Source organism: Salvelinus fontinalis, chromosome 1 (assembly GCF_029448725.1).
Source record: "Salvelinus fontinalis isolate EN_2023a chromosome 1, ASM2944872v1, whole genome shotgun sequence".
NCBI lineage: Eukaryota > Metazoa > Chordata > Actinopteri > Salmoniformes > Salmonidae > Salvelinus > Salvelinus fontinalis.
Genome location: NC_074665.1, coordinates 39,110,905 through 39,124,914, shown reverse-complemented (window position 1 = coordinate 39,124,914; position 14,010 = coordinate 39,110,905). Strand labels below are relative to the sequence as shown.

The window sequence follows — 14,010 nt, the reverse complement described above, 5'->3', positions numbered from 1 at the left end:
GCTCTACAACTAACCTGATTCAGCTTATCAACCAGCTAATTATGGGAATCATGTGTGTTAGATTAGGGTTGGAGTGAAAACCTACAGGACGGTAGCTCTCCAGGAACAGGGTTGGAGATCCCTGCTCTAGTGCATTTCAGATGGTTGTTAGGGGACCTTTATACTGAAGAATGTAAAATGTTCTTTATTATTGTGTTTTGTTTTTTGTGTGGTGTGTATTATAACATGTATTTTAATGTGTATATGAATGTGTAGTTTAATGTGTTTATTGTATTTTGATGTGTATTGTGATATTATACAGGGCTTATCTGGAAAAGAGATCTTGGTCTCAGTATTGACTCCCTGTCAAAACAAAGGTTAAATTATATTTTTTAAAGTTATTTTACTGTAACAGTTGCTTGTTTTCCATTTCACTTGATTAAAAGCCTTCAGTAGGCTACCCTTACCCTACTGGTTCAACAGCAATACGTTGTCGTGTGTCTTTTATATCCTGGCCATGCAGCCATGTAGCCATTCCATAAAAGGTATTTAAATCATCCATTCGTGTGAGAGCCTTGAATTTAAAATATACTGCACATCCTAAAATATATACATCCTAAAATATATACCTGCATACTTCATTTAACTTGTTCAAGTATCCATCCCCATTTCCAAAGAGCGGTTACCAAAGATGCGCTCCTCCAAATGTATTTAAATTACTCAGTCCTATAATGCAGTATCAATGGTAGGCCTAGGCTATATCTTGCTTACTGAGAATGTGCCTCACACATAAAATAACATTTACTGGAGCCTAGTATTTTTTTATTTTTGGAGAAGTTCATGTAGGACATACTCATTGAAGCCAATTACAATGTTGACTGCCAACACTTCAAACATATTGAGCACACACTGGATATTTCTTTTGACTGTTGCTATTACTCGTTACTGTAGCCTATACTATTAAATTATCTGTCATATCAATCCACAATGGACTAAGACGAGAATATTATGTGCCCCAGCCGAATTGGAGTAGATGCCAACGCAAAGACCGTCAATAACCTACAGAACTTGAGACAACCACATGCAATATTAAGCCTTAAAACACTTTGATTGGCCAGTGAGTAACCAGCCCTCGTCACATCTACAACTAATTTATTCATCAAAATCTAGCCCTTTTGCACCACCGCCAGCTATGGTGCTCATAATATGAAAAAATAAATAGTTCTGACACACCCCTGGACCTATAGCGCTACCACCAGCGCTAAGATTTACCATTGTTAAAAGAGGCCTCAGAGCAGGCGAATACACAGATTCTACCGATGAAATTAAAGTGTGCTCGTTCTAGCTTGTGGTGAGGAGATTTTGGATGTTTATGACACAATGTAGTGTTGTTAATATAGTAATGACTATATACAGTGGCAGAGCTAGGTGAATTGCCCATTAAAATATGTATGTATGTACAAACACAGAACAGCAGTGTCTTCACTTATAACTTTGGTTGTCATGCCCAGAAAAACACACCCAGTGAGAGACAGAAGGACAGGTGTATAGTTGCAGTTAAAATGATTGGCACCCTGACACTTTACAATTTATTTATTTATTTATTTATTTTACCAGGTAAGTTGACTGAGAACACGTTCTCATTTGCAGCAACGACCTGGGGAATAGTTACAGGGGAGAGGAGGGGGATGAATGAGCCAATTGTAAACTCGGGATTATTAGGTGACCATGATGGTTTGAGGGCCAGATTGGGAATTTAGCCAGGACACCGGGGTTAACACCCCTACTCTTACGATAAGTGCCATGGGATCTTTAATGACCTCAGAGAGTCAGGACACCCGTTTAACGTCCCATCTGAAAGACGGCACCCTACACAGGGCAGTGTCCCCAATCACTGCCCTGGGGCATTGGGATATTTTTTAGACCAGAGGAAAGAGTGCCTCCTACTGGCCCTCCAACACCACTTCCAGCAGCATCTGGTCTCCCATCCAGGGACTGACCAGGACCAACCCTGCTTAGCTTCAGAAGCAAGCCTGCAGTGGTATGCAGGGTGGTATGCTGCTGGCAATGAGTGCAATGGAGCAGAATGTTCTGTTTTTTCTTTTCAAAATTGGGTGAATGGATATTTTTACCCTGTATGCACAGTAAACGATAATCAGTTGCCTCCAACCAGTATTTTGAATTAAATAATTTAGTCCAGGTCATTGTTTGACTTTGAAGTGGAATACATGTGTGAACACCAAACGTTTTTTCAAATTCAACTTATTTTAAAAGAAATAGGGAATGCTGCAAGGGTGGCAATATATTTTACCACAACTGTGTCACCCAGAAAACTTTCCTAACGTAACTTTTACGATATGGATTCAGTGTATTTCTGTGTCAGTTGTGCCTCTGCTAAGGATTTCAGCTATGGTCAAAAACTATTTTATAAAAGAAAAATCTTAAGTTAAGAAGGGGGATACTTTTTGACTTTGACCAATGCTGTTAATTTCTTGCTGTGGCCTACAATTCTGAGCTTCCAGAATTACAACAGTGAATTCTAGGCTATAGTGATATGGATTGTAATATGTCACTGGACAATGACAATGTTTCCACTTTAGTGGTAGATGTTAGCAACAGATGACGTGGTGTTCTAATTCAAACAATTTAAGTTGTTATAGCAAATAGCAAATAAATGCTAGTGTCACTGAAAACTGAGAAGGTGGTAATGAGGAAAAGTATAGGGATAGGTTTCCATACAGGCAACATTTCCGAACACACTTCTATGGAAGGACCTCCTCTGCAAAATCATGATTAGTCTAAATAAACCGTGACGCTATCCAGTGTATCATAAAAATTGTTTCTCAAAATACCAGACAGATTTAACATTGTCATTTATTTAACATTTTGTGCCAGTTTCCCGGACACAGATTAAGCCTAGTCCTGCATTTAATTGCTAAGCCTCTCTCGTGGACAAACTATGTAAACATAAATGGTACTGTAGAATCTGTCAAGAGACTATGGGATGCATCAGATAACGAGCAGCAGTTGTTCCGGTGCTTGGGCTTTTTGTCAATTGTTATTTGGAAGTATCAGGGTAGTGCGAGGGTGTTTCTTAAACTGGGGAGGTGGATACGCCGCAAGGCTATTTCTCCCACAGCAGACACTTTAAATATCGAACTTAGCCACGCTTGAAATATCAAACATTGCCGTAGCCAGTTGGCAAGCATGCGAAAATGTCTCTTTTGCCAGTCATTGTTAAAGAACAACTGCCCCTAAAAACCAACTTCTCATTTAGAAAACAGCATATATGGCATAGATATGAGTCAGAAACATTTATTTTACTGTCAAAATTGACTACAAAGTGTAAATAGGATCACTTGGGTCAAAAAATCAGTCTCATCTAAAACAGAGTTTTGTGAGACTTGTGGTCATGACTGCATCACAACATAAATTGTAATCATCAATCAATTGCAGCTGCACATGACCCAATCGTAATGCCTGTTGTAAATTTGGCTGTGAGTTTTCGTTTCCGAGGGTGGAGACCTCTAACACGGCTCCCCCTAGAACTTAATCGAGCATCTGACCAAATTATGCAAGATTTTTGTTCTGGGTTAATCATGACAGTCACGAGAGACTAGTGTGTTCACAACATCAATAGAACTGATGAACATCACAGTCAGTACCTGGTTGGCAGCTACTTCATAACCATCTGGGTTCATGGTAGGCAGGATGTGGATGCGCGTGTCATGGATGAGGCGTGTGATCCTCTGGTTTCCGGCCCGGTATTCCTCACACAGGAACTGGGAGAGCTGGATCAGCAGTTCCCGACCCAGCACCTCGTTCCCGTGCATGTTCCCCACATACTTGAACTCGGGCTCCACTGAAAAACAAGAGTCAGGTGGCTGGAGGTCAGGAGGGCTAATTAATGAAAAGGTCATAGATGCTCACATCCGCTTAAAGTGCTGTGTATGTAGAAAACTAAAACAAGCAACCCCTCACCCCAACACTACCCATTAACCCTCCCCGGCTACTCAGTCTGCCACTCTATTTCTGCAGTTTTGTTTTTGTCAGAACACTGTGGAGCAAGGGCAAATGTTAGCGCCCGTTGACCCTGTTAGATGTTTAGAGAACTGGTGTGTGTGTTAAGCCACAATTTTGTCATGTTCTAACGCCGTTCTTCAGTAGAATCCATCCCTTAGGCCTTTCACTATGACACAGCACCATTTGATTAAGTGAGTTGTTGAACTGACAACACAGTATCTCTTGCATGTAATATTGATTCAATAGAAACACAAACAGTACATCAGCCAACAAAAGACAAAGAACAAGTGACATGATTAGATTATTTAGCTAGTGTCACCTGTTTTATGTAGGTAAAATACAAACTTATTAGGTTAGCAACTTACCATGATAGACATTTACTCCAAAAGGAATTGGATTACTTTATTACTTCACTTTATTACTTCACCCTTTATTACTTCACCCTATTACTTCACCCATAGGGTGGACAAATCTCCAGTTCTCCTTATGGGAATTGAGCCCTAACTTTTCCGACAGATATGCTGCTAAAAAAGTAGCTTTTTACCCACCATTGTTATGTTGGACGATGTTGGAGACTGGAGAGCACTTGCAGCAAGCACAATTGCAACTTTGATTGTCTTCCAACATTGCAAGACAGTCAAGTGAGTTTTAATATTGTGAGTTTTAATATAATACTGCTGAATGGCTAAATTGTAATGTGAATGTAGTGCTATGTATGTATTTTATATCTGTTATGTATTTTTTCTTTTGTTTAATTTTTGGACCCCAGGAAGAGTAGCTGCTGCCTTGGAATTTACAGTACAATATCAGGTATTTCTACAGCTGCACCGTTGAAAGCATATTGACTGGCTGCATTACTGCTTGGTATGGCAACAGCACCGCCCTTGATCGCATGCCGCTACAGAGGGTGGTGCGGACAGCCCAGTGGGGCAGAGCTCCCTGCCATCCAGAACCTTTATATCAGGCAGTGTGAAAGGAAAGCCCGGAAAATCACTAGACTCCCACCCAAGCCATAGACTGTTCTCTCCGATTCGTCACGGCAAGCGGTACCAGTCTATCAAGTCTGACACCAACAGGCTCCTGAACATTATTATTATTTTTTCACTGTCTCTATACACAATCACAGGACTCTACACACTCATGCTCACTGGCACTCCAACACACACACACATAACATGCACTAGAGAGGGTAGTGTGTACAGCCCAGTACATCACTGGGGCCAAGCTTCCTGCCATCCAGGACCTATATACTAGGCAGTGTCAGAGGAAGGCCCAAAAAATTGTCAATGACTCCAGTCACCCAAGTCATAGACCGTTTTCTCTGCTACCGCATGCCAAGCAGTACCGGAGGGCCAAGTCTAGGTCCAAAAGGCTCCTTAACAGCTTCTACCCCAAAGCCATAACACTGCTGAACAATTAATCAAATGGCCACCCGGACTATTTGCATTGACACCCCTCCCCCCTTTGTTTTTACACTGCTTCTATTCCCTGTTTATTATCTATGCATAGTCACTCTACCCCTACCTACATGCACAAATTACCTCGACTAACCTGTACCCCCGCACATTGACTCTGTACCGGTACCCCCTGTATATAGCCATATTATTATTTTATTGTGTTACTTTTGTTTAAATATTTTTTTAAACTTTTGTTTATTGAGTAAATCTTTTCTTAACTCTATTTTTTAAAACTGCATTGTTGGTTAAACAAGTCAATGCCCCATAATTTAGCCCCATAATTTATTCTCTGTCCACAGTTCCTGTTTTTCAGTTCTTTCACCGTGTCATGGAACACTCACACATCCCTCAATTCTACTAAAAAAGGCCTTTCAGCAAAAAAAATGCAAGCTCAGCCCTGGTCAATAGTGTTACCACAGGAACTCCCAGCTGTCAAGCTTTTGTCACAGTGGCGGGTGGTGTTAAAAACAGGTATATCACTACATTTGTCAAACTGCATCCATTTTGGATAGTAATTGTTTATTATTAACCTATTTTACTTAAATTCAGTCTATAGAAAATAAACAAACAGGCAAACATGCTCACAATAAATGCTGATTCAGTTGTGGTCCACAACAAGCCTACTAGCAAATAGAAGTACAGTGGACCATTTCTCCTATACTAAGCACAATATGTAGAAATCACTCCGTCATTGCTTGGTTGCTAAAATTCTGACATTTCTGTTTATATGACAAAACAAGAAATGTATAGTGTAGAGAATCATTGCACCATCTAAACCACTGAAAATCATATTTCCTTTAGACCTATTCCATGGACTATCAGTTTTCCAAAACACTAAATCACAGCACAAAATAAAACTGCTTCAAATTAGAGAGTCAAATAATGAGTTTACATTTCATCTCACCAGGAAAACCCACAATATATGCCATTTCAAAAAATATTCTCACTCTTCTTTTACGATATACAAAGAAACAAAACGAACTAATAAATATACCTCTTGAGTTTGAAAAACATGAATTTAGTACAAGAGATTAGCACAATTATCTTGCAATATCCTACCCACAAAACTAAGGACCTGATACTCAATTGTTTATGCATTTGTTGTAATTAAAGACTTGGTAAAAAAATTATGTGAACTTGAAATCATGTTTCTAACGTGTGTTACTCTCATCAATTAATTGTTCCTTGAGCACTACATTATATAAATAATTCTCGTGAAAATGACATGGTATACATTTGCTTCATTGTTTACATTTTTATTGTTGGCTCACTCTTTGATATTCACTCCTTACAGAGTGTGATTTATTTGATAACAAAAAAGAAATAATGGATCAGCCAATAACTAAAAGTGCTCTACATATTACATACTATCATGAATAGCACTAGTATCCTTTAGGCAAGAATTTGCAGGAATTGCAATATACTTCATATGAAGTGTTACAAATTCAATACAGTTACATATTTAACAATAACGGTAGGACCTCAGTGAAAATAACACATCAGGAATAGCGTGTTGGGAAGATTAAAATCCTTAACTTTTAATATAAATTAACTTAACTTGCATCAAACCTTTGTGGAAAATACAGTGCTGTAAAGGGTGTGTTGGTGGCAGGGAAGTCAGGCGCAGGAGAACAAACTTGGTATAAGCGGAGTCGTTAAATAAGTGCTGACAAAACTTCAAAAACCAAAATATACAAAATAACGAAAGTGGGTACAAAACCCGTCACACACCAACACAAAACTTGCACATCACATACAATCAAACAATCTCCGACAAGGACATAAGGGGAAACAGAGGGTTAAAAACACAACATGTAATTGATGAGATTGGAACCAGGTGTGAAGGAATTCAAGACAAAATCAATGGAAAATGAAAAATGGATCAGTGATGGCTAGAAGGTCGGTGACATCGACCGCCGAACACCGCCCGAACAAGGAGAGGGACCGACTTCGGCGGAAGTCATGACAAGTGCAATAACATTAATTTTAAGATTAAGCCAGATACTAAACTCAGCAAAAAAAGAAACGTCCCTTTTTCAGGACCCTGTCTTTCAAAGATAATTTGTAAAAATCCAAATAACTTCACAGATCTTCACTGTAAAGGGTTTAATAAACACTGTTCCCCATGCTTGTTCAAATAACCATGAATAATTAATGAACATGCACCTCTGGAACAGTCGTTAAGACACTAACAGCTTACAGACGGAAGGCAATTAAGGTCACAATTATGAAAACTCAGGATGATGGCTGTTTGTAATAGGACATTAAAAAGAAGAAAATACTGCAAAGTTTCCTAAGGACTAGAAGTGAGGTGACCCTCTCTGTCGGCGCAATCTTGTACATAGCACTGGTGGTCAGTAGTTGTGTTATTGTGTTAGTAGTTGTGGTCAGTAGTTTTGGTCAGTGTTCATTCGTTTTTGTAAGCAGGTGTGTGGTTCAGTAGTTGTGGTTAGTAGTTGTGTGGTTGTGGTCAGTAGTTGTGTTCAGTAGTTATAGTCAGTAGTGGTCAGTAAAACACGTTGTGTTCAGTAGTTCAGTCGTTGTGGTCAGTAACTGTGTGGTTGTGGTCAGTAGTTGTGGTCAGTAGTTGTGGTCAGTAGTTCTGGTCAGTAGTTGTGTTGTTGTGGTCAGTAGCTCTAGCCAGTAGTTGTATGGTGAGTAGTTGTGGTCAGTAGTTGTGTAGTTCTGTTGCAGGTTCTTTGGGCCCTACTGTATGGACTTGGTCAGTAGTTGTGGTAAGAAGTTGTGTGGTCAGTATTTGTGGTCAGTAGTTGTGTTGTTCTGGTCATTTGTTGTATAATTCAGTAGTTTTATGGTCAGTAATTGTGTTCAGTAGTTGTGGTCAGTAGTGTTGGTCAGTCGTTGTGGTCAGTAGTTTGTGTAAGTAGTTGTCTGGTTCATCAGTTGTGGTCAGTAGTTGTGTTGTTGTGGTCAGTAGTTGTGTTCAGTAGTTATGGTCAGTATTTGTGTGATTGTGGTTAGTAGTAATGGGTAAGTATTTGTGGTTCGTAGTTGTGGTCAGTAGTTTTTGTTATTGTCAATAGTTGTCGTTAATAGTTGTGTGGTTGTGGTCATTAGTTATGTGGTTCAGTAGTTGTGTGTTGTGGTCAGTGGTGGTCAATTTGTGTTAAAAGTTGTCTTGTATTTACAGTGAATGGAACGTTAGAAGTTACAATGTGTAAGGACTGTTGTCCTCCTCTTCCTCGGACGAGGAGAGGAGAGAAGGATCAGTGGACCAATACGCAGCAGTAGGGAAATAAGCCATCTCTTTATTTGAAACGACGGCAACACGAAAACAAAACACTTACAAAATTACAAAACAAGAAAACGACGTAGACGAAAACCTGAACATGAACTTACATAACTAAACGTAGAACTCACGGACAGGAACAGACTACATCAAAACGAACGAACAGCCAAACAGTCCCGTATGGTACAGACATGAACGAAACAGGAGACAATCACCCACAAACAAACAGTGAGAACACCCTACCTAAATATGACTCTCAATTAGAGGAAAACGCAAAACACCTGCCTCTAATTAAGAGCCATACCAGGCAACCCAAAACCAACATAGAAACAGAAAACATAGACTGCCCACCCAAAACTCACGCCCTGACCATAAACACATACAAAAACAACAGAAAACAGGTCAGGAACGTTACAGAACCCCCCCCTCAAGGTGCGAACGCCGGGCGCACCAGCACAAAGTCCAGGGGATGGTCTGGGTGGGCAGTTGACCACGGTGGTGGCTCAGGCTCCGGACGCTGTCCCCACACCACCATAGTCACTCCCCGCTTCTGTCTACCCCTCCCAATGACCACCCTCTAACTAAAACCCCATAAATGAACGGCCAGCACCGGGACAAGGGGCAGCACCGGGACAAGGGGCAGCACCGGGACAAGGGGCAGCACCGGGACAAGGGGCAGCACCGGGACAAGGGGCAGCACCGGGACAAGGGGCAGCACCGGGACAAGGGGCAGCACCGGGACAAGGGGCAGCACCGGGACAAGGGGCAGCACCGGGACAAGGGGCAGCACCGGGACAAGGGGCAGCACCGGGACAAGGGGCAGCACCGGGACAAGGGGCAGCACCGGGACAAGGGGCAGCAGGTCCCGGCTGAGGGACTCTGGCAGGTCCCGCCTGAGGGACTCTGGCAGGTCCCGCCTGAGGGACTCTGGCAGGTCCCGCCTGAGGGACTCTGGCAGGTCCCGGCTGGACGGCTCTGGCAGGTCCCGGCAGGACGGCTCTGGCAGGTCCCGGCAGGACGGCTCTGGCAGGTCCCGGCAGGACGGCTCTGGCAGGTCCCGGCAGGACGGCTCTGGCAGGTCATGGCAGGACGGCTCTGGCAGGTCATGGCAGGACGGCTCTGGCAGGTCATGGCAGGACGGCTCTGGCTGGTCATGGCAGGACGGCTCTGGCTGGTCATGGCAGGACGGCTCTGGCTGGTCATGGCAGGACGGCTCTGGCTGGTCATGGCAGGACGGCTCTGGCTGGTCATGGCAGGACGGCTCTGGCTGGTCATGGCAGGACGGCTCTGGCTGGTCATGGCAGGACGCTCTGGCTGGTCATGGCAGGACGGCTCTGGCTGGTCATGGCAGGACGGCTCTGTAGGAAGGAGACGGAGAGACAGCCTGGTGCGTGGTATAGGCACTGGCTGCGCTGGAGAGGAGGAAACAGCTGGAGAGAGAACCCGGAGAGACAGCCTGGTACGGGGGGCTGCCACCGGAGGACTGGTACATGGAGGTGGCACCGGGTATACCGGACCGTGAAGGAGGACACGTGCTCTTGAGCACCGAGCCTGCCCAACCTTACCAGGTTGAATGGTGCCCGTAGCCCTGCCCGTGCGGCGAGGTGGAATAGCCCGCACTGGGCTATACTGGCAAACCGGGGACACCATTCGTAAGGCTGTTGCCATGTATGCCGGCCCGAGGAGACGCACTGGTGGCCAGATGCGTTGGGCCGGCTTCATGACATCCAGCTCGATGCCCAACTTAGCCCTCCCAGTGCGGCGAGGTGGAATAGCCCGCACTGGGCTAAGCACGCGTACTGGGGACACCGTGCGCTTTACCGCATAACACGGTGTCTTACCAGTACGACGCCTTCTACCTCCACGGTAAGCACGGGGAGTTGGCTCAGGTATCCTACCCGGCTTTGCCACACTCCTCGTGTGCCCCCCCCCCCCCCCAAGAAATTTTTGGGTCTGACTCACGGGCTCCCAACCGCGTCGCCGCGCTGCCTCCTCATACCAGCGCCTCTCTGCCTTCGCTGCTTCCAACTCCGCCTTGGGACGGCGATATTCCCCTGGCTGAGCCCAGGGTCCTCTACCGTCCAGGATCTCCTCCCAAGTCCAGGAGTCCTTGTTGCTCTGTTGAGCTCTCCCTTGCCGCTTGGTCCTAGTTTGGTGGGTGATTCTGTAAGGACTGTTGTCCTCCTCTTCCTCGGACGAGGAGAGGAGAGAAGGATCAGTGGACCAATACGCAGCAGTAGGGAAATAAGCCATCTCTTTATTTGAAACGACGGCAACACGAAAACAAAACACTTACAAAATTACAAAACAAGAAAACGACGTAGACGAAAACCTGAACATGAACTTACATAACTAAACGTAGAACTCACGGACAGGAACAGACTACATCAAAACGAACGAACAGCCAAACAGTCCCGTATGGTACAGACATGAACGAAACAGGAGACAATCACCCACAAACAAACAGTGAGAACACCCTACCTAAATATGACTCTCAATTAGAGGAAAACGCAAAACACCTGCCTCTAATTAAGAGCCATACCAGGCAACCCAAAACCAACATAGAAACAGAAAGCATAGACTGCCCACCCAAAACTCACGCCCTGACCATAAACACATACAAAAACAACAGAAAACAGGTCAGGAACGTTACACAATGTCACAATGGGGATATTTCAAATGTCATTTTAAATGTCAACTTCGATTGGGTAGGGACATCCAAAGGATCTTGAATAGCACGTAACTGTGACTGTTTATCATCTGAGAGCTGTATCCATGAATACTGGGCAGGGGACACAAGATAAGAGAGACTGGTGTGAGAGACAGACAGTGGCCTGACCATGGAATCAGGAACTGGAATACTATGACATAGCCTGACATTTTCTGATGGAAATTTTGCTGCTCTCGGATCACCATTTGACCATACCTGACGTAGAGTCTTGAAATGCTGTGCATAGTTCCCTCTTCTCACAAGGAACACATTTGCCTCAAGGACCCACAAGGTCTGCCATGATGGATTTTCTGCCATTTAGAATTTTTTCAAAACACTTAAATGACATCTCCTCCAGAAACACAGGGCCGATCTGGATTAAACTTGATATATGGCATCTATGGACCAATGTGTTTAAACATAATATTTTCCAGATTACTATGTCAAACAACTGACCAATAAACGTTAATGCGGTCATGGTCTGGCACATAAATGCATATAAATCAGACACAGATATTTGTATTGTAACCAAACTTGGTACACATGTTCCAAACCCTGTCAAGAGTCAACATATGCAAGCACATTCAGATTGACCACACGGTGGCGCTACAACAGGAACATGTTTATATCTCTTGATCTGTTTGACTCAGTGTTTAAATTGTAAACCTTTGTGGTTATTGTGTTGTTGTGCTTCCCATTTGAGGTCTGGATTGTGATTCCTAGGATTTTTGTGTGGTGTCAAAATCTTACTAATTGTGGTAACTACCTCTTTTGCTATTCAAAGGTTATTCAAAGGTGCTGTCAGGAGAAACACTTTCCCTTCCAAGGCTACAGATGGAGAGACGGAAAAGTTTGTCATAAGGTGGCTGGAGCATGCACCAGACAGAGACGGAGGCAGAGCAGAAAAATAGACCCAGAGAGACAAAAATACATTTACAGAGCATTCGGAAAGTCTTTCTACATTTTCTTACGTTACAGCCTTATTCTAAAATGGATACACATTTTACAAAATGTCTCATCAATCTACACACAATACTTCATAATGACAAAGTGAAAACAAGTTTGTAGAATTTTTAACAAATAATAAACAAATAAAAAACAGAAATACCTTATTTACATAAGTATTCAGACCCTTTGCTATGAGACTCGAAATTTAGCTCAGGTGCATCCTGTTCCCATTGATCATCCTTGAGATGTTTTTACAACTAGGAGTCCACCTGTGGTAAATTTAATTGATTGGACATGATTTGGAAAGGCACACACCTGTCTATATAAGTTCCCACAGTTGACAGTGCATGTCAGAGAAAAAACCAAGCCATTGGGTCGAAGGAATTGTCCGTAGAGCCCCGAGTCAGGATTTTGTTGAGGCAGAGATCTGGAGAAGGGTATAAAAATATTTCTGCAGCATTGACGGTCCCAAAGAACACAGTGTCCTCCATCATTCTTAAATGGAAGAAGTTTGGAACCACCAAGACCCTTCCTGGAGCTGGCCACCCGGCCAAACTGAGCAATCGTGGGAGATGGGCCTTGGTCAGGGTGGTGACCAAGAAGCTGATGGCTCGAGAGTTCTTCTGTGGAGATGGTTGTCCTTCTGGAAGATTATCCCATCTCTGCAGCACTCCACCAATCAAGCCTTTATAGTAGAGTGGCCAGTTGGAAGCCACTCCTCAGTAAAAGGCACATGACAGCCTGCTTGGAGTTTGCCAAAAGATACCTAAAAAACTCTCAGGCCATGAGAAACAAGGTTTTCTGGTCTGATGAAACCAAGATTGAACTCTTTGGCCTGAATGCCAAGTGTCACGCCTGGAGTAAATCTGGCACCATCCCTACGGTGAAGCATGGTGGTGGCAGAATCATGCTGTGGGGATGTTTTTCAGATCGAGGGAAAGATGAACGGAGCAAAGTACAGATCCTTGATGAAAACCTGCTCCAGAGCGCTCAGGACCTCAGAATGGGGCAAAGGTTCACCTTCCAATAGGACAACGACCCTAAGTACACAAACAAGACAATGCTGGAGTGGCTTTGGTACAAGTCTCTGAATGTCCTTGAGTGGCCCAGCCAGAGCCCGGACTTGAACCCAATTAAACATCTCTGGAGAGACCTGAAAATAACTGAGCAGTGACGCTCCCTATCCAACCTGACAGAGCTTGAGAGGACCTGCAGAAACGAATGGGAGAATCTCCCCAAATAAAAATCAAATCAAATCAAATTTTATTTGTCACATACACATGGTTAGCAGATGTTAATGCGAGTGTAGCAAAATGCTTGTGCTTTTAGTTCCGACAATGCAGTAATAACCAACAAGTAATCTAACCTAACAATTCCACAACTACTACCTTATACACACAAGTGTAAAGGGATAAAGAATATGTACATAAAGATATATGAATGAGTGATGGTACAGAACGACATAGGCAAGATACAGGTGTGCCGAGGTTGTAGTGTCATACCCAAGAAGACTCAAGGCTGTAATCGCTGCCAAAGGTTCCTCAACAAAGAACTGAGTAAAAGGACTGAATACTCATGTAAATGTGATATTTCCATTTCTTTTTTTGAATACATTTGCAAAAAAATATATAAATGTTTTTGCG

The 14,010-nt window shown here is 43.3% G+C and overlaps 1 protein-coding gene across 2 annotated transcripts in view; it reads right to left on the bottom strand.

The window, feature by feature from the left end:
* cpn1 (carboxypeptidase N, polypeptide 1) overlaps positions 1 to 14,010 on the bottom strand; it is a 146,823-nt gene that overhangs the window by 90,955 nt on the left and 41,858 nt on the right. Inside the window, exon 2 of one of the 2 annotated variants that reach the window (XM_055920873.1) lies at positions 3,645 to 3,841. In XM_055920873.1, coding sequence (XP_055776848.1) covers positions 3,645 to 3,841 — 197 coding nt within the window. Of the gene's footprint in view, positions 1 to 3,644; positions 3,842 to 14,010 lie in introns of those variants that run through there. The other variant, XM_055920878.1, reaches the window with a different exon arrangement.